The 20359-nt window shown below is 40.2% G+C and overlaps 1 protein-coding gene across 1 annotated transcript; it reads right to left on the bottom strand.

Moving 5' to 3' along the window:
• Positions 1-1399: 1399 nt before the first annotated feature.
• PLSCR5 (phospholipid scramblase family member 5) lies at positions 1400-19739 on the bottom strand. The gene is made up of 8 exons (XM_084638700.1): positions 19605-19739; positions 16456-16607; positions 10683-10725; positions 9463-9683; positions 7893-8054; positions 4485-4646; positions 3213-3295; positions 1400-1505 (listed from the first exon to the last, which is right to left on the bottom strand). Exons 1-7 carry the CDS (start codon positions 19615-19617, stop codon positions 3257-3259), a joined length of 792 nt encoding a protein of 263 aa, XP_084494826.1. The 5' UTR covers positions 19618-19739; the 3' UTR covers positions 1400-1505; positions 3213-3256.
• Between the last annotated feature and the right edge of the window lie 620 nt (positions 19740-20359).

The raw sequence follows: 20359 nt of genomic DNA, 5'->3' as shown, positions 1-20359 counted from the left end.
AATGTCAGGGTGTTGGAACCACGGGTCCTGACCCAAAAGGGGGTGATGGGGAAGATCTGCAAGGCTGTGGTAGGGGGGTCATGGTATTTCCCCCTTACTTCTGAGCTGCAGCTGATGGCACTGCTGCTGTTAGAGCTGGGGAAGCCGCAGAGCAGCGGCTGCTGGCCAGGCACCCAGCTATAAAGGCAGCGCCACCGACAGCAGCAGTGCTGAAGTGAGGGTGGCCTGGCATGGTATTGTCACCCTCACTTGTGCACTGCTACACAAGTGAGGGTGGCAATACCATGCCAGGCCACCCTCACTTCTATGCGGTTTCTGGCAGCAGCGCTACTTTCAGAGCAGGGCTCCCAGCCAGCAGCCGCTGAGCTTCCTGCTGCTGGGGACGGTTCCCAGAGGTGGGTCTGAACCGGCCCCAGGAGTGGCCCCTGCAGAGGAAGAGGAAGTCCCATCGCTTTCCAGCCTGGCTGGGACTAGCAGCTGGACCGCGGCGTATGGTAGGAGCACCCACCCCACCCCCTCCACGCTAGCCAGATTTTATGGGGGAGACCTGGTTTTCCGGGGAGATCAGATTTCATGGTCCATGTCGTGTTTTTCATGGCTGTGAATTTGGTAGGGCCCTAGCTATGAACCTACTATTTGAACTGTTTAAAAAAACAGTAATATTCTCACAATATGCCACCTTGTGGTATGCTAAGATTATTTCTCATTACCCATTTTTCTGTGGTACTCCCCCCGCCCTCAGATTGAGCCTGATCTTTAAACCTTCAATCAAGTGAGGAATCTCACATAAGCAGTGTTCATGAAGGCAATAGGACTGCTCAGTGAGCCAGGACTGTCCACTTGATTAAGGTTTTGCAGGATCAGTTGATGAGTTCCTGCTGGCGTAGCTCCTCTTCTCAATCACTTGGTTGCTCAGGGCTCAATTCTGCAAGTTGCTGAGCTCTCTGGCCTTGATGCACTTATGTGCATCCCGAACTTTAAGCATATGAATAACCTCAATTCTGACATGCTTAAAATTAATCAGATGTTTAAGAGCTAAGCTTCAGGGCCAGAGTGCTAAGCAAAGTTCAGGACTGAGCTCCCAAACTGTGCAACTATGAATAGATTTCTGCAGGAGTGGGAGATGTGGGAGCCGGCACATAGAGCAGGTACTTTTTCTCTTTCCTGCCAGTCAGACCCTCAGACTCGATCTGAACTGGATACCCTCCATTTACGGAATCAGCACTGATAGTCAGGGGCCAGGCTAGGTATTTCCAGACTTGATCAGAAAAGCTCACCCTATGGTATGCTGAATTTTCCCTAATGGATGTGAAGGCAAGCAGCTACAAGTTTCCATTAGAACGTCCCCAGTTACTGAGAGTTCAGTGGCAACTTGCAAACAGTAAAACAGTCCCAACATCTTGTGTCAAAGGTTTAATATCAAACAGCAAACAAAGTAAAACTGTTCTCTTCAAAAGGCTAGAAATCAATTGCAGGTTGAAGCGGTCTCTGGTGAAGATCATGCTCTGTGGAAAATAAATATTGAATGATGAAATGTTGCTGCCACCTACCGAACATATAAAGCACATAGTTTTACTATTTGTATAATGGTTGGTAGTGAAACTAGTCACCTTACTAGATAATCTAAAAGATGTGTTAGCTATTTGCCAGCATTCACTGCCCATTTCATGCAAACAAATCTCAGCCAATGGATGTTTTGTAAACGGTTCACTCAGACTGAGCACTCTGTTATTCTTTGTGTGTGATTTGTCACCTATATTACATGGCATTGTTTCTGTCACCTGAATGCATCACTGAAATTTTTAAGCAAGAGAATTATGTATAACAATTGACAAACAGCAAATAATGTTCAGTGAATGGTTTTTTTTTTGCACAACTACTCTTGATCACATATAAATAAATATACCCATATATAAATATGGGTATTTCAGCAAGGCTGGACATTCCCCGAACAATTGTATAAGCAAAAGCCTGAGAATGTGAATGTTCATGAACAGTAAGTAGTAATGTATATGAATATGGTACAAATGAACAGCCATTAAAAATCTGAAAAAGTAGTAGTGAACACTCTTAGCAGGATGTGACTACCTCCAGCCTTAAGGAATATTTCTATATTGCAATTTACATCTGTGTCTGAAGTGCAGCTAGAAAGCTTCTATTGCACAGTAATATTACAGAAAATATCTGAGTCTGCCTGTTCCCAAAGGGGAGGTATAAAAGGCTGACGCTTTGGTTCAGTTGGGTTGGTGTTTGGTTTATGTTGGCTTCAGAAAAGTGCAGGCTTGAATTAAAAAGTTAACTGTATTAGGGTATGATGTGGATTAAAGCAAAGGATCTTTTCCACAACAACAAGGTGGGAGTAAACTTCTTGAGCACTTTAAGGCATTACATACTTGAAAGTGTTAGTTTTTTTCCTCTCTCTCTCTTTCTCTTTTTCTCTCTGTAATGTGGCCAAGAAACTCAAAAATGCTTGCCTGACTTCACTGAAAACTCTGGATGCTCCAAACTTTTGAAAATAGGTCACTTATTTATGTGACTAATTATGGACTCAGAAACTTAACTTGGACTCCTATTTTTGAAAAATCTTTGCCATAAAATCACGTGATTTATAAACCTTAGCTGTGTTAAATATCTCTTAAACCCAAGCAGGTAGTTTCATCACCTCCACTGTCCCCACACAAATATATACCCATTTTAAACTTCCCCATTGGGCAATGCCAGTACATTGTTACTGTTATATTCAGTTTGTTACTCTTAGTTAATAGTAGATCTGAAAGCTACTTCAGAAATAATGGGAAGTCCCACCTTGTTTGGTTAATAACTAGCACCAGCACTTGCAAAACTTCAAAGGGTTCTCTAAATATAGACTTTTCATCAGTGATGCTGCAAGGCTTAGTTCTAATCTTTCATGCTTTACATGAAAAAACATCAAAAGAGAAAAAAGAGAGAAGCAGTTTCCAAAGCAACATTGCTCTGTCGAAACCTGTATGTTTAGCAATACATACAATTCAAATGGGGAAATTATTATTTACAGAAGAAATATTTTAATAAATACTATCATTAATTTTTTCCTCAAAAAAAAAAGATTTGTGCAGTAAAATATAATGCCCAAAGCTCAAGGGATTTGTAGAAGAAAATGAAAAAGAATCAGAAAGTGTCAAATGTAGAAGCCTTGAAAGCAAGAAGATCAATTTATATTCTCTCTTACTTACTGAAACACATTCTGCATATTTTATTGTTTCTGTCATCTTGCTTGTTATAATCCATCCAATGAGTTCTCAAAGAACATTAAATCCTACAAATAAATGAACTGTGAATGTTAAGGAAGATACAAAAAGGCAACAATTAATATTAAAAGCCAGATTTGAAGGCTCTTATTAAATAAAATAAGTATATTAGGCAACGACTCTCTGCCACTGAGCAGTGAGAGTTATGTAGGAGGAAATCTGAAAATCTTAAGTGTCATGAGAATTGTATTTCTAAGCTTGTTGCAGCCAAAAACTAGAATAAAATATCAGAATCACTGTTGTGGGGTTCTTTTCAGAAGTACAGTTAAAATAGCTCTGCCTGTCTTCCTGTCTCCTCTGATCAGAGAATCTAAACAGTTTTTTGAAATCATTATGTGGCCATCATTGCTGTACCGATGTGTAGCGTATTAGATATAATGCATAGGGAGAAATAAATCAAGCAAGAACAGGCAAAGATATTGATTTGTCATGATAGTTGTGCACCTCAAATCTATGCACACCCCTCTTTGCCCCTGTTCTTGAATGTTTTAAGATTCAATGTTTTACAATAGAATCTGTAAAGGAAGAAGAATATGGGCTAGGGAAAACATTTTGACCCATTGGGCAGAAATATAGATAATGCTGAATAAAATGAGGAGCTGTGGATAAAGCAAAGGATTCACCTTTTCAGAGCCCTATTCTGCTCCTCAGGATACACATAAAACTCTCCTGTGAAATCAATGGGAGTTATTTATATCCTGCAAGGGGCAAATCAGGCCCAGGATCTTGAAACACCAATAAAGAATCAGTGTAATTGCTCTTCTCTCTTGGTTCACAGACATGGTAACACGTCCAAATTCAACAGTTTTTCTCATTGCCTCAGATTATCCAGGGTTCTGTTAGGTTCTGCGAGGATTAAAATATTTGATCGCATCTTTTGTGACACAGGACAACACATGAAAATATCATTTAAACTGACAGGATGTTGGATGTGGTGTAACTTTATGATAAAATGAAGCAAATTTTAAAGAATTCCATATCACTAAATGATAAAAGAAAAACCCATTAAAGTTACAGGTTTCCCAGCTAATAATCTTTTAGGTATTGACAATTTTAGGTTGGGTCCCAATGCTGCAACAGGATCTGAACATACCCAAGGGTACAGTCATGTGGATCCTGTCGTAGGACTGAGGTCTTACCACAGATAGTGGGTGCTTTGGCTCCACTTTATTTTTCCCTCTGGTTTTGTGTACTTACTATGAGGAAACAAGCTCCGATCATTATAGCCTTGATTTTCACGTCAAGATCTACAGGAACCTGGATCCCAAAGTTAGCAGCATTGGTAAAGACATTGTTTACAAACCCAGACCAATATTTGGAAATCTTGCCAATTGTTGACATTTCATTAACAGTTTTTACCTACACAAGAGAAAAGAGGGATTAAAAAATAGCCACACTAACATATAGCCCCCTCCAATCCCTCCCCCCAAACAATAATTTATTGGATTTGTTATGATCAGTACCCTGTAACAGACAAGAAAGTATTCTATTCTTAGTGGGCCAGATCTCAGTTGGTGTAAATCAGAATAGTTAATTTATTCCATTGGTGTTTTTCCAGTTTACACAAGCTGAGGATTTGGCCCAGAAGGTGAAATGAAATTCACCCCCATGTAGATAGCCAGAACCATTTATGTCCATGCTTACTAGAATGTATTATTATAATCAAAAGACAAAAATGTTTGCTATTTTGAACAGTTTTACAGCCTCTACATTTCACTTTTCTGGGAAATTTTGGGAAGCCTCCTCTCCCTCTAACCGGGAAAGGGTTATTCAAAGCAGGAGAATATGGAACACACCATCCTAGTGTTTTTATTGTTACCTCATCTCTCCCATCTTCACCTTGACTTGCTTGTCTCATGCAGTTATGTCTTATCTTTCAGACTTTAAGCTCTTTGGAGCAGGAACTGTCATCTTCTATGTTGGCACAGTGCCTAGCACAATGGCCCCCAGCCTTTGAAGACCTCATGGTGCGATCACAATATAAACAAACAAACAAAGAATAAAGCCACCTTTCCTTGACCCTTCCTGCCTATGAAATTTCAAGTTGTCACAGAGAGAGGATTCATGTTCTGTCTGAGGTGTTTTAAATGGAATTCCAGAAAAAGATCAGCTTCTGACATGTGAAAAGCAGGCTATGTGGCCAACATCATCACCATGTAGCACATGCACCCCACTGTCTGAGATTACGATCCCCGAGGACAGAGAGAGGAGCTGGTCAACCATTCCCGTCATCTCACCTCCCTCCATTTGTACAATGAACTATTGTGCAGTTTCTAATTGTGGAAACTGCACATGCACAGTATGTCACCCTAATGTTGCCTCTGCAGAATGGATACCCTTCTCTCCATCTAAGTGACCCTCCCAAAAGCTGTCCCAATGGCCATTCACAATCAGGCTGGTTCATTCCCACTGGTAATCAGGGGCAAAATCCCCATTAACTTCAATGGGACTGGTTCCATTGTTCCAGTGAATTGACAACTGGCAAAGGTCCTCATGTGATTAGAGCTGGGGCCAAAGCAAAACAGCACATCTGAACATCCACAAATGTTGGATGTGAATTCAAATTTTGTGGCTTAGACTCGTCTTTCATTTTGTTTGGAGGAAAATTATTTCCCCAGTCTTTTCCCATGGTCAGCAAATGAGAATCTCAGCATTTTTGTCAGTTTGGCATTGTTCTGGGCCAAGGTGTTCGAAGCACCGCAGGCCGGCAGAGGTACTCTGAGAAAACGAGACCCACACGCAGCTAAGCAGCGAGTTATTGGCTTTATTGAAGGTTAGTGACACACCTGCAATGGGGACTCCAAGCGTTGCTGTCACAGAGACGGGGAACCCAGCACACCGGAGCTTTGCCTGGGACGGAGTCCGAAGAAGGGGCAATCAGCGAGCCATAATTAGCAGTACACAGAAACAGCTCATGAATATATAATTAGGTACTTCCCTAAAGGGGCTTTCCGCTACCGGCAACAGGCCATGCAAGGCAGACAAAACTGGCCTAAAACCGGTTGAAGTTGGTTCTCCGTGTCCTACAGTGACCGGGCGGCCTCGAGAAAGCGGAATTTCCCTACCTAGGCCGTAACAAAGTCTTCCGCAGTCCCTTACAGGCATTAAACAATAGCTTTGCGGGGCATGTGCTGAAACTCAGTTTACGGCAGGCATGCTGGACACGCATCTGCAGCATCACACCACAACAAAGACCTGCAGCACCCGCAAACTCAGAAAAGCAGACAAAATTCAACTGAAAAATATATGTGCAATTGCACACACACAGAGCAGCTGCTGCCACGGCATCAGATACAGTGGCAGCAGTTAGACACCTCCTTTTCATACCCCTATCCTCAAGCAGATTCTCACAAGATCATTGAATCTGGCCTATTCTCTGTACACAAAGAGTCAGAGGACTCTTGCTTCAGCCATGCTGCTGCTGAGAAGTATTGTGTCATCAGCGATGATGAAACAATGGAAAGAAAAGAGACAGCGACAGCAGCTACAGTAGATTCCGCAACAATAGCTTAGATGCATATGATGCTGATGCAGCTGCCTCTGACCAAGGGAGTTACTTGCTCCGACACAGAATACTGAGTCACAGAATACTGAGAAATTAGATGGATTCCCTTCTATCTCTTAGCTTCCCCTAGCCACTGACTTTGGATTGCCACCAACCAGTACCCTCATGTTTGTCATCACTTATATGCTCTGTGGCATCATGCTTATCTATATCCATGTGAAAGGACACACCAGAAAGATACTCTTCTAGAAATTTGGGATCAGCAGCAGCACTGGAGCTCACTGGAAACCAGGGAAAAGAAATTGTGGAAGTTCTCCCCTTCTTTGACTAGCTCTAAATAGTAGTAGCATCCAATGCACCCCTAACTTCTAGCTCAGACAAATGTGTCCCTGATTCCTTGGTCATTCCAGTTATTTGCTAAATTAAATCTACATTTGTGGGCAGAATCTCACTGAAGTCTTTTGGTGTGTCTGTTTAGGAGGAAGCCAGTGTAGACGATTGCTATGATCCCTTAGTGCTTTGGATTTCTCACTTTCTCTCTGTTTTAGCAAGGCTGTGATTGTCATAGCAAATTTTGTGCATGTTTTGCTCTCCCTCCTCCCCCCGCCCCCCCAAATCTACTGCTTCTCAGACTTAACTGTCCTGTAGAAGCAGCAGTTAAGTGGCTGTTCAATGGCAACACTACTCTTAGAATTGGTCTAAGGGTATTGAAGTCAGTGGAAAGAGTCCCACTGAATTTAGTAGACTTTGGATCAGAACTTTACTGAAGGAGACTTGGATGTGATCCTGGCCCTATTGAAGTAGATGGCAACACTCTCATTGATTTCAGGGGGTTCCAGGATTTCACCCCAGGACAATGTTTTTTCCTGCATCTATTGTCATTCCTATCCAGGAAATGCATGTGGTAGACTCAACTTCCAGCCTAAGGTCTGAGGTTAGAACCATGAACTTTGATTTGTCACTCTCTGCACCATTGACATCTGGTTCCTAAATTACGGTAGTTCATTGTTTTTTTTAAGTTTAAAACCTTCATTGAATGTGTCAGTCAAAATATTATATTACCTTTAAACAATGGGTATTCTCTAGTGTATGAAACATACCTCAAAGTCTACATCTCCAAAACAGCTGCACGTTGCATAGGGGCCAATTATTTTCAATACATCTTCTTTGCTCTCATTCAGTATAGTGAATTTAGGCAGCAGAGGGTCCCAGTTCTGGACAACGTAGCCGACTATTGTACCGGGAGGGGACTGAACTTCTAACTATCAGACAAAAGTGGCATACAATAATAACACATGTAAATTTACAAGATTAATTGCCCTATTTTTAAATGCAAAATTTTAAACCATAAACATAGTATGACAAGACTTCATAGGATAGTTTTAAATACATTGAATAATATTAATTTAATAACTGCTACTAAAGAATAAAGTTTTGTATAACATGAAAAACCATATGTATACAGAAGCTAATGTATTTACAGTAATTAGTTAATATACAAAGGTCTATTTATATAGAGATGTTGATACTTCTGTACATTGATCTACATCTCTAATACAAATCGTACTGCACCACTTGGAATGTACATGGGCGAGTATATAAAGCACTTGAATAAAATGATGAAATCAACATGCTGGACTAGAATATTCACCTTTCATAGTCAATGCAACTCAGAGTGAGAGTGCTTTATGGTAATGAGTGGTGCAATACAGAAAGAAAGTATCTGTGTTCTCATTCAGAGAGAGTATTTCTAACAGCAGAGCACGCTCTTAACACAAGACTGTGGATACTATGAAACTGTATAGGGGCGATATTAGGCACATGTAGCTCATAGGACTTATCAGGACTAATGTGGACATTTTTGTACTAAACATAGCAAATAGCAAGCACACTGCCACCAAACAGGGGTGAAATCTTGACCCTATTTGAAGTCACTTATTGCCACTGATTTCACCCATGATGTTTAATTTCTCATAAATACCGAAATGAGTGTTATGTAATCTGTAAGAAACGACAGTACTTTTACTATTCAGCTTGAAATTATGATACAATGTCTTGCATCAAACTGAAGAGTGGAAACTGAAACATACTGCAAAAACACATACATGTCAAATAAAGCAGGACTCACGTGCTCCAGTTGTATAAATTATCGCCCCAATCTTGCACTGAGGACTGACCTCTACATGGGCTTCATTGCAGCATTGGGACTTATCTGAGCAGTGCTGAATGCAAGTTCTCTAATCATTTGTGGGTCTGGACTTTCAGACTCCAGTCATATCGCTCAAACCCTCTGTGTTAACATGGCAAAAACCCTATGGAACTAGACATGCAGCTAGTCTGCATCATACTCGTAATCTGAATGAAGGCCAAAGTCAGACCTTCCTTGCCTACCTGTAATTAATGGTTTCATTCATCATGAAGGAAGTATGTTCCTTTCCAGTTATGTGTCTTGACAATTATTATTTTTACGGATTTTTTTTTTAGAAAGAGGAAATATGGTCTAGCAGCCAGAGCCCACCCTTCTGGTCTCTATATCTCACCCCATGAAGATGGACAAAACACATAGTCCTTTCTGTGCATTTTACCCATCTGGTCTTGTGAGCCTTATTGAAAATTGGTAAATAATTTGAGATACATAAATGAAAGGTGCTGTTGTTATTATTCACTGACCTCTTGCATGTAGCAAGGGAACCAGCAGCTGTTACATCTCAAGGGTCTATTCACTGTGATCACCTCTTGACCAGTGTTATCAGTTATCCTTATGGTGAAAGACCGTATAGGTGAACAGAACTTACGATCAAAGCAACCATTTTCTTCCATTGCAAAGTAAACTCTTTGTCCCAAACGGTTTTTTATCTCATATTTGCTGCGGGTCTCCGTACCAAGTATGACTAATAAAGTAAAACAGTTAGCAAGTTATTTAGTATAATAAATTAGAATTAAAGATGGTCCAAAAACACCTGATCCAAGTTTGGATCCAAGTTCACAGTCCAACCTCTCTCGCTAATATATATTATAAGCTCTTTGGAACAGGGACCATTTAAAATTCCTTTAAAGTAATGAAACTATGCAATTATGCAACAATAATCAGACATTGGATTGAATCCGAACACCATGGAATCTGGAAAAATTCAGATCTATATTTTAAACCAAATTAGAGAGTGCTCAGATCAGACTTTGGTTTGACCCACTATAGATTTATGAAGTTCAGATCTGGATCCCGACTTGATATCCAGAGTTGTGGTTTGGACTCATCACTAACTTAAATAGGTGAAAAGTAATGACATGATCCTGTTCAGTTTTGCTCAGTAGCAAAACTCCTATTCATATCAATGAAGCCTGATCAGGCCCTGTGCCAATCTGCAGTGAAAAAAAATATCAAGAAACATGACATTTCATTTGCAGCAGGTAATGTTTCTAGAGTGCTTTGCAATATTAAAGCACTATATACATGCAAACTATTATGCATTATTGTATCACTTACAGATACCTTTTGTTTCTTTAACTCATCTGATCAGAGAGCATTACATTATTTAGGAGCATGTGAATAATTGCTAAAGAAAACAACATCTTCCCAACTCCGGAAACACTTATAAACATAAGTAGCTTTAGGCATGTGAGCAATCCCACTGAACTCATTGGTGAAGAAATGTTATGAGACTCATTATTGACGTTTTCCTCTCCTTTTATTGTGATAGAACTGCCGTAAACAAAATGAACTTTCAGCATTAAACCTATCAGTGCATGGAGGACCTGATCAAATGCCCATTAAGGTCAATGGAAGTGTTTTCATGGACTTCAATGGGCGAAGGTTAGGGCATAATTTATGTTACATTTACAAAGATATCTACATGCTGGCATTGTAAAGATGAAACTCATACAGATGGTACCTTCAAGAAGCTCTACCTGCTGGTGAATGATTATCTGGTCCAGCTGTTAAAAAAATGAAAATAAATGAAAGTACATGGGGGCACTCTAATAATTTTAAAGAGATCCGGAGTTGCCACAGTAATTATTCTCATATACCTGTCAAGGATACCATATGTTCCAGCAGACCTACATTTCTTTGCTCCCAGGCCAGCAGGGGCTGGATACACTGGGGAGCATCCTGCGTCACTGTAGTCATCTTCTTGTTCATTCAGAAGGGTCCTGACCTGCTCAAGAAGGAGCTGGTTCTACTCCAGGCCAGCTGGAGGGACATGATATAAGATGTGATGGTTATGTATTGTATACATCCATTTGAAAGCAATGACCAAATGAGTTCCACTGGGATCATGATGAGGCCAGGTGTAATTGAGGGAAATGTACAAAAGACGCAGAATCTGATTCTCTCTCCCACTCTGTCTCCTTTGTGCTGTTCTGATTATGCAAAGGTATCTGGCCCTTTCTCCCCTGTTGAAGATTCACCTGATATGAGTGAGTCCCCAGAAGGAACAGACAAGGACTTGTTGGGGACAGGGAGGAGGCATGGCCAGTGCACACTGGGTTTAAGGTTATGCTGTAAAAAATCTGGAGATTCAGAAATGGTGGCCATCACATGGCATTCTAGGATGCCAAAATGAGCACACACACAAAATAAAAATAAAAAAATAGACTTCTCTATAAAGCCAACTTGTTGACCAAGGAGAAATTATCATATGATTGATAGATTATAAACCAGTGACAAACAGTGAGTATTTCCCATGTATTGCTGAATCTCTTCCCCAGAGCTGCTGTAATGGTTTATTATTGTCTCTCAGGTATTCTTTCTGTTTTAAGAAGGGGGTGCTAATGCTGTAAAACTGACTAGCTATCACTTCAATGTCATTTTGACCATAGGTCAACATATGAACAATTTAGCCTTTGGTCATTTCTTTTCCTTAAATTTCTGATGGCCATCAAATATTTGGTACAAGATATTCTCATTACTCATGGCTGAAGAAAGAAAATATGTGATGACCATATGGGATCATTGTGCCACAGCCCTCCACTATCTATCACTTCTATATTTGGCAAACCTTGTGTAATACATATTCAGAACAACTTGCAGCCATTTGGTTCAAGTCACTCTTGCAGCTCCTCCAGTTTGCAAACAGAAGCTGGTGAGACAGCCTCCATGGCCTGACACTTATCTCTGAAGTACACATGCATATAAGTGATTTCTGAATAAGTCCTTTGTACTTACAAACATTTTCCTAAGCACTTATGCTACTTGCAGCTTAAAGTTCAGGAGGCATAACAAGAACCTCTTGCATCTGAAGGGAGTTTAGTGTAGAGCTTTGCTACCAATAAAAGGGACAAATACTTTATGCAGAAATGTCCCAATGTTTGAATATTGGTTTTATATCCCAATTTGGTCTTTCACAGGACAAAACTGTCAAGCTGGTAAAGCCTGGAGCTATTTTAACTGTATAAATTAATTTATTATCAAATAAAAATATGTCTAAGTTTGGAGAGTGCAGTAAGGATAGCAACATGTTATGTGCTTTTTTGTTTTATTGGATTCTGTAAGAAGACTGTCCTGATCCATCATTTATCAGTGCACTCAAGGAGCAAAGAGATTTCTCACATTGCATCTCAAAGTATCTTAGCCCCTAAGATTTATAAGGGTCTATGCAACCCGCTTGACCTTAGTCCTTTTAGCAGGTTAATTCTCTTTTTTTTTTAAAGACGGCAGTTTTGGGTGTATAACCTAAACATATCTAGGCTATAAAGGCGCTGGCCCAACTTTTGAAGGTATAAATGTTTGCAAGACACTTTTCCTACATTTTCTTCTCTTTTGGGTACTGCCTTGTATATCTCCATAGGCAAAGCTCTCTTTGACTTCAAATACAGGTCCAGGAATGGTCCCCGCATTCACTTTTTGGGATTGTGAACAATGTATAAGGCTATGATATGAGAGACAATAATGACCTGCATGCAATGTGTAACTGTAGAAAACTAAGAGATCCACTTTTCCTGAATCTTTTAAATATATGGATATAGAAAGCATGATACCTATCCACTAAGGTGAAAAGCTGGCAAAGAAAAAGGAAAATATTTTCTCCCTACATCTTAGAAACAATTTCTGATTTCCCTTATACATGCAGAGCAATAGATTACTCCTCAGCTACTCCCATTGATTTCAGAGGGTCTGCTTGCAGACTAAACCTCTACTTTAGACATACAAAGCAGATTGGAGGGGAGGAATGTCACTTCAGAACAAGGCCAGGAGATTGGCTGGCACAGGGCTGTGGCTAGAAAAGGAACACATACAGAGGCCTGAGCACACATTGCCATTTGCTGCTACTGCTGCTGAAGCTGGAAGGAGCAGGCCCAATTGCAGGCCAAACCTAGAGCTAGGGGATCAGCCGAGGGAGTAAGCCTGGGCCATGGCAGAGGAGTTCTGATTAGTATGACCACCATGGGGATGGATGACAAGCAATGCAGAAGAAATCAGGGCTCAGCATTCTGAGCTCGCACCAGGCCAAGCACCAGTGACCAGCATATGGGGCAGAAGATGCCCTGTTTGGGTCTGAGATGCTGGAACTGGGTGCTGTTTGGATTCAATTGCCTTATAGAGTATTAGCTTGTATAGCTCAGCATCAGGATTGCATACAATGTACAATAGCTAATATGTGTGACTCCTCAAAGGGTCTTCACTGAATTGTTCCTGGAACTGAGGGAGGATTTGTCTCTGCTCATAGAAAAGTATGATTTCGTTGCTGAATGCAGCACTTGTTTCTGGAGTTAGTTCCTGATCCTCAGAAGGACTGGGAGTGAACCAAAGGACTGGGGCCTAGTCAGACGCAAGTGGGGTTTTCTCAGGCACATGGTTTAGGATTTGGGACTCCCTTAACGAAGGCTGGGTTGCCCTCACCACAAATATGCCATTGGACAGACTGTAACCTGAAGTGATCCAGCATAGTTCATAGTCTACATTGCTTTGTGAAGTCACATGTCCTCACTGTACAAAATAATAGAAGCAGGTGATAAATACACTGATGAGAGGAGACATCTGAAAGACTCAGCATGGTCAGAATAAGCAATGCAAAGTTTGGACACCTCTCTGAAGTTTATCCAAATAACCTGAGAAACTGGCATGCCAAACCTGCCCCTGTAGCCTTCAACCTTCTCCCACAAACCACCCCCCACTCAATATGCTGAATAGCTATCTCTATTCAATACCCCCAGTGAACTCTATATTTTGCCTACGTCCCAGGAGAAAATGTCAGCTTGCTACAAATCTTGTACATCAGGAAAAGATATAGGGCCTACTCTCTCTGCAGACGTGAGGGCCTCTTCTTCTGGGAAGATAGCTTTCCCACATCCAATTAGGTCACATTCTGAATTCCACTTGCTCCACCACTTATCATGTTTGTGTTGTTAATCTTGCAAGAAGTGGGGGAAGCAGGGATTTCAAATCATTGCAGAACACTGTGGTGTGTAAACTCCAGTAATTCTAATCTGCAAATCAGGTGGTTTAAGTGGAACTGTAAATAGATCCCATGGTATCAACGCAGGGAATTGAGCTACTCCCAAAAGGTGATTACCCAACTACATTGTAGGAAAGTAAAGGGCTAGAAGAAACCAACCACTAGAACAGAGGTATGTCTGAATAGAAGACTACAAGGATTTTGGAGGCAGCAGCTCCTCAGCAGTTCCCCTGAATGGGAAAGGTTGCACTGGGTAAAAGTCTGCCAGCCTCTTTCCATGAACACAACACCACAGGTAAGGAATGCAGTGAAGACTGTAGAGGATCTGGGGGTCATTCTAGAACCTCTCATTTCAGTCACTGGGTTCAGTTTGATTCTCTTCAATGGCAAGCAAGTGTTCTGGGGAGCAGGGATCCTTAATTTAACAGAACAAAAGTTCATAGGTATTTCTTTGCTATCCTTTAATAGAAGCAACTACTTCATTTAATTTTCTGCTACTGGAACAGATTTGAAGATTTAAAGAAACAAGCTTTGAGATGCTCTCAAAAGCAAAATTGATTTATAGCTGGACTATACTGGTGAAATCAAACCTAAATGATGACTCCTTAAAACTCCTGCACACCTTCAGCGCACTTGGATCTAAGGGTTCTGCCTTAGAACATCAGATCTGATCAAATGCTTCCAAATGTACAGTGAAAGTGGCTAATAGAAAACCTACAGTTGTTCAGTGGCAGGTGCACAATTGTTCCAGAGAGGTAGAGAAGGTCTTCTCTTTTATTTCTCTAGACTGGGGAGAAACTTAAGGATAATCAGAGAGGTAATATACCCATTATCTGAGGAGGCCATGATGGGTTACATCACTCAGAGAAGCAGCCTGATTATTGGACTAAGCCTGGGCATGAAGTCCAGGAAGCTCAGAGCTCTAATAATGGTTCTAACAGTGATTTGCCGTTTGGCCATGTGTCAGATTGAAAATTTCTTTAAAATGGGGATCATATAATTTACTGTCTTACCTCACTGGGTAAGTGGAGGAATAATTAGTTAATGTTTGTACAGAAATTTAAACACGTAATATGCTAAGTATTTATTATTACCATCACTTTCAGTCCTCGACTGAAACTGCTTGCTCCACCATCCCTGAACTAATGCTCATGGAATTGGCAGTGTATGTCATTTCAGGCATGTGTACCATGGACTCACCATTACGGCTCTGAAGTAAAGAACAGTTTCTGAATGGGGTGAGAAACAATTACTATTCCCTTTAAGTGCCCAGTTTCATTAGCTATCTAATACTGACAGTGTTTTCAGTAACAAATAGACACTACACGGTAATTTAGGCTGCAAATGTAAAATACATCATTTTTCCTATCAAATCCTAATGTGGATAGAAATATTCTCATGTATTTATTTCAGTTAAAGCCTTTATGGATTGAAACATTCCTCAGCCCTGTTAGAATGTTGGGAGCCAAACTCAACATCTGTCTAGTGCATGAGAATCAGAGCTACACATTCTAAATTATCAGACAAGTTTCAGTGTCAAAACAGAGGGCCTGATTCTTTCCCGCTCCCACATGCTGATCAGTGGGAGTAACTGTGAAGTAAAGTACTACACAGTTTGAATAATGGTGGCAAAAGCAGGCCTTAAGTGAAGTGCAGACAGGACTCAACAGCATATGTGGCAAGGTGATCAGACTTTAAAATGTTTTCATTCTGAATAGTTTCAAGTGTTCATGGGAACACAGCTGAGAATTTTTTTGTCATATAGACTATTTAGTTTGAAGTTGCCTCTTGGTTATGAAGCTTAAAAGATAAAAAACAATTCATTGAAGTCTATTATACCAATCATTTTACAAACCACAATTTGCTAGAGGCAAGGATGGCTTTGGATACAGTCTGTATAGGTGGCCATCTAAGATGCTATGATGCAGGGATACCTATAGCCCTGGGAGAAGTACAACTATGGGCAGAAGTCATCTGGCTAAAAGACCTTCATGCTCCTCAAAATGTGGGCTCCATATTTCCATGGGAGTGGGCCCGAGCTCCTAATGAGCTGGAGGGAGATTGGGGAAAAGAAAAGAGAGGTAAGGCATGACAAGGGGACGGGAAAGAGACCCACTTTATTGAGTCATGGAGGAATGAAAGCGAAGGCAGAAGTAATCATCCTGTCCTTCATGCAAGTCTAAATTAATTTCAAAGTTTTGTTTCATTTCAACACAAACATAAGCTATTGAGGAAACAAAATGCTATTAAAGTTTAGAGACAACAGGACCTGGCTCAGGTATTCCAGACCAGGAGGCAAGATGTGAGGAGGTGGTGCATGTTTCCAGGCTTTTGTAGGTTCAACAGGTTTACTTTGACTAGGAAGGTCTGGAGAACCCGGGAGATAATCCTGAAAGATTTTGTTTATTTGTCCTTGAGTATCTGCAGCAAGGAAAAAAAGACTTAATTAAGATTTAGCTTATACAATTAGGATATGATATTGTTGCCTAGGTAACTTAACTGCTTACTTTTTCTATCATTTTTATGTAGCTGTATCTATCAATGAGTGTGTCAGAATTTTGCAGGAATGGGCTTTCTATCAACTTTGTGGTAGAACGTGGACACCGTACACAGAGACACAAAGAGAGCAAGAACATGCACATGTACATTGTATTATGCTGGGAGCGGAGAGATACCTCACTGGTGGGGCAATAGCTGCCCCTCATTCTGGATAAATGTAACACACACACACAACTGGTCAGAAATCTGAGCTGTGTGGGCAGAAGAGTTTCACTGAGGGCTGAATGCAAAGGCAGGGAGATGGCTACTGTTTGAGACAGCTGTGTGTCAGAGAGAGGAGCAGAAACACCAAAGCCAAAGAAGACAGCATCAGAGACAGTCTGAGAAGTGCTTGTCATGTGACATTGTGAGAAAGATATGAGAGAGCACTTTTGGGTAGAGTGCTGGTTGGAAAGGGGTTTGGAACTGTGAGCAGAGAAACTGTCTCCTGATCTTTGATTCCTGTGTGCAGGGAATCTGAACTTCATAGTCATTTTTTCTGTAAACAAACAGGATTGCATCAAAGAGATACCTAACTCTAGCATTAAATTTCTCCTCCTAATGGAAACAACCCCACAAGACTGCTTGGGTCAAATGTGGTAACCATTTATATACTGAGAGTGCCTGTGCAGATGCTCTTTAAGGTTTCATTAGTGCATGATAGGCTTAATCTGAGAGAAACCTTCTCTAGAAAGTAAATGACTTGTCTGGGATCTGAGGTTCCCAAAGCCGGCTTTTTTTGAAAGGATATCAACGGCTGCATTCCTGCTACCATGACTGGGCCTGATTCTCCACACTGACAAAATGGTTTTAACCAATGTAATGCCATTGATTTAAATGGTGTTACACAAGGGTGAAATTAGGGTATTAGAAGATCAGGCTTTATCAGTCTGTGTACTTAGGGCTTGATCCTGAAAACACTCACTATTAGACACAGTGTTTGTTACCTTGGGTAGTCCAATTTAAGGTAATGAGACTACTTATACTTGTAAGTGGTTGTACGATTGGGTCCTATCTTACACCACCAAACACCACCAAAGTCAATATGGGTGCATGTAGATAACAGAAAGAAAAATCATCTTATGAGCCCAATTCTGATCTCACACTGGTTTTACCACTGATTTCAGTGCAGCTAAATTAATTATACTGGCATAAATGAAAGCAACGCTAGGCCCATTGTGTTTAAATAACAAAGCGTTTTATTAAACTGAGCCTCCACACTTAGATACTGTGAGTGTCCCCAAACAGATTGTTTCTATCAAGTGTGCTACAATACTTAGGCAGAATGGGGTTTTAGCACCAGAAGGAGCTGTGGCTTTAAAGTTTTCCTTTGGTGTTATGGGTTTAAATGAGATCCTTTGCATTATTTGAACATAGTGTGGCTCATTCATCATTTAATCATATTTTGATTTTAATTTATCTTTGCAGCTACTGCTTTCTTTCAAAGTCTGAGACCACAGGAAAAAGAAGAAAGCCCTTTGAATTACTATCTGGCTTTTAAAAATGTATAACTGGGTTATGAATATTTTATAGGTGCTTCTGCATCATTTCACCTCGCAGGGTACTGTTGTCACTCTAACTCATTACAAGAAATGCCATGAAGTCTTACTGGCCAAGTGCTAGTGTCATTCTTGAATAGTAATAAGAAATAAAATGACAAACTGCAGTTTTGTCCATCGCATTTAGCAAAAAATCAAACAGCAAATACACTAAATATTGATGGAAATCTAAGACACTTTGAAGCTTTGTCTATTTTTGTGCATATTTTGTGAAGGTGTTTTTCTATTTCACTTATGGTAAGTGAACATTTAAGATAAACAAACAGATTGGACAGTATAATCATAATTTGTAGAATTATGAGCCACTGTCTAGACGTGTATTACCACGTTTCTTTACTGTGGAAACTCTATGCTAGAAGGCTACATTATTCAGCTGTTTCTGCTAACTACTGTACAGTAAAAATATACATGACAAATTCCCCATGATAACGTCAATAGAAATAGGCAAGTCTTCACACTCCAAAAGAAGGATATTTCAAAGCATGCAGCAATAATGCTATAAAAACTACTTGGTACTCAAGAACATCCTTAGTGTTAAGCAGCATTGCATTTACAAAGTTCTAGCAAAAAGAGAGATATAAACTGGCAATCCTATATAGCAAACTGTTGGAACGCTGCTAGACCCCCAAATTCTGCTCCCACTGCACCTGTACAACTCAATGGGGTATCGTCAGTGGAGTTGTATCTACAGAAAGGAAATCTGAATCTTGGCTCTTTCTGTTCAGTTATATCATTTGATAGCATGTGCCAATGAACTTAGAAGGATTTGATGATTGACTGACTGCAACTTTCACTTGCAGTTCTGAGGAGCCAGCTGGCTCCAGCTAAAGACAATACATGTCAAGAATGAACCCAAATATAGCTAATCTGACTAAATGCAAGAAATCTTCAAATATTTCCTTTGTTACTTGGTAGCAGGATTGTGACACTTCTTGAAAAGGAGCATCATCTGCTGACACACTATTTTCAAAGTAGACTATGGAAGAAGTGTGTGCAAAATACGTTAACCTTGAATCAGTGCATACCCTTTCCACATATTCAATGCCAACTATACAGGCAATGGTACACATAGAAATATGAACAAACACCTCGCAGGTTAAATGCAAATGCTACTTTTTATTTAATATATTTTATGCAATTAACATTTTATTATCGATTTACTCTCCTCAGGAGCATCTCATATTCTGAAAAACAAAAAAGGTCAAATAACCATGCTGTGGATGATGTGGCTTTAGTCACATTTAATTAAATTGCTGGAAATTTAAAAGACTGTAGTTTTCTGTAAACATGATATAAAAATACAGGCTATATATGCATTTACCTTGAGAGGCCATGAAGCTGCCTGAGTCACTTCTTCAAAGGAAGCCCGGTTAAAAGAAAAGGCTTTTCTTGCTGCAGCAAGGGAGGCGTGGGGGAAGAAGCACAGCATGCACAAAACTTCAGAAGGGTCTGTCTACTTCATGTCAGCTTACAAAAGAGCTGGAAGGAAACATATCACCTTTCTTATGTTCCAGGACTATGCATTTTATGTGGATGGACAACAGGGGGAGATGGTGCTAGCAAACAAGAAAAATATTACTCATTTTAAAGTCATTTTGCATCAATGAAAACAGGAAAGGGGCATCACCAGTACAAAGAAGTAAACTTTAAGTGCCTGCTGGATAATTTAAACACATGGATAAGACCTAAGATTCTCTCTTATACTGTACTGTGTCTGTTTAGGTATTTGTATTCTAAGACTTGGCAAATTCTGTCTTTGTAATTCTGTATTTATGTTTCCATTTTCCCAGGACATCTACTAAGGACAAAGGAGCTGGTCATTTCCTCACAATGAAAGTTTCTACAGTTCAGAGAAGGAAGACCTACATAGGATTTTTCATTTTATTTATTTTTCTTGTAGCATCAACTTCCTCTAACCAAGGATGCTGGCTTTTCTACTAAATGAGGTCCAGAAAAGGATACCACCAGCTCTCCATGTCTGGATCTAGGATCTGTGGTTCACAGTGCATTGTTCAAACTACATTTATGCAGTTAAAAAATGGCAAATTTTGCTCCAGATGAAGCCTACTTTAAGTC

Source organism: Lepidochelys olivacea, assembly GCF_965140295.1.
Source record: "Lepidochelys olivacea isolate rLepOli2 genome assembly, chromosome: 9".
Lineage (NCBI taxonomy): Eukaryota > Metazoa > Chordata > Testudines > Cheloniidae > Lepidochelys > Lepidochelys olivacea.
Note: the sequence above shows the minus strand (reverse complement) of the source record. Positions and strands in the feature narration are given on the sequence as shown.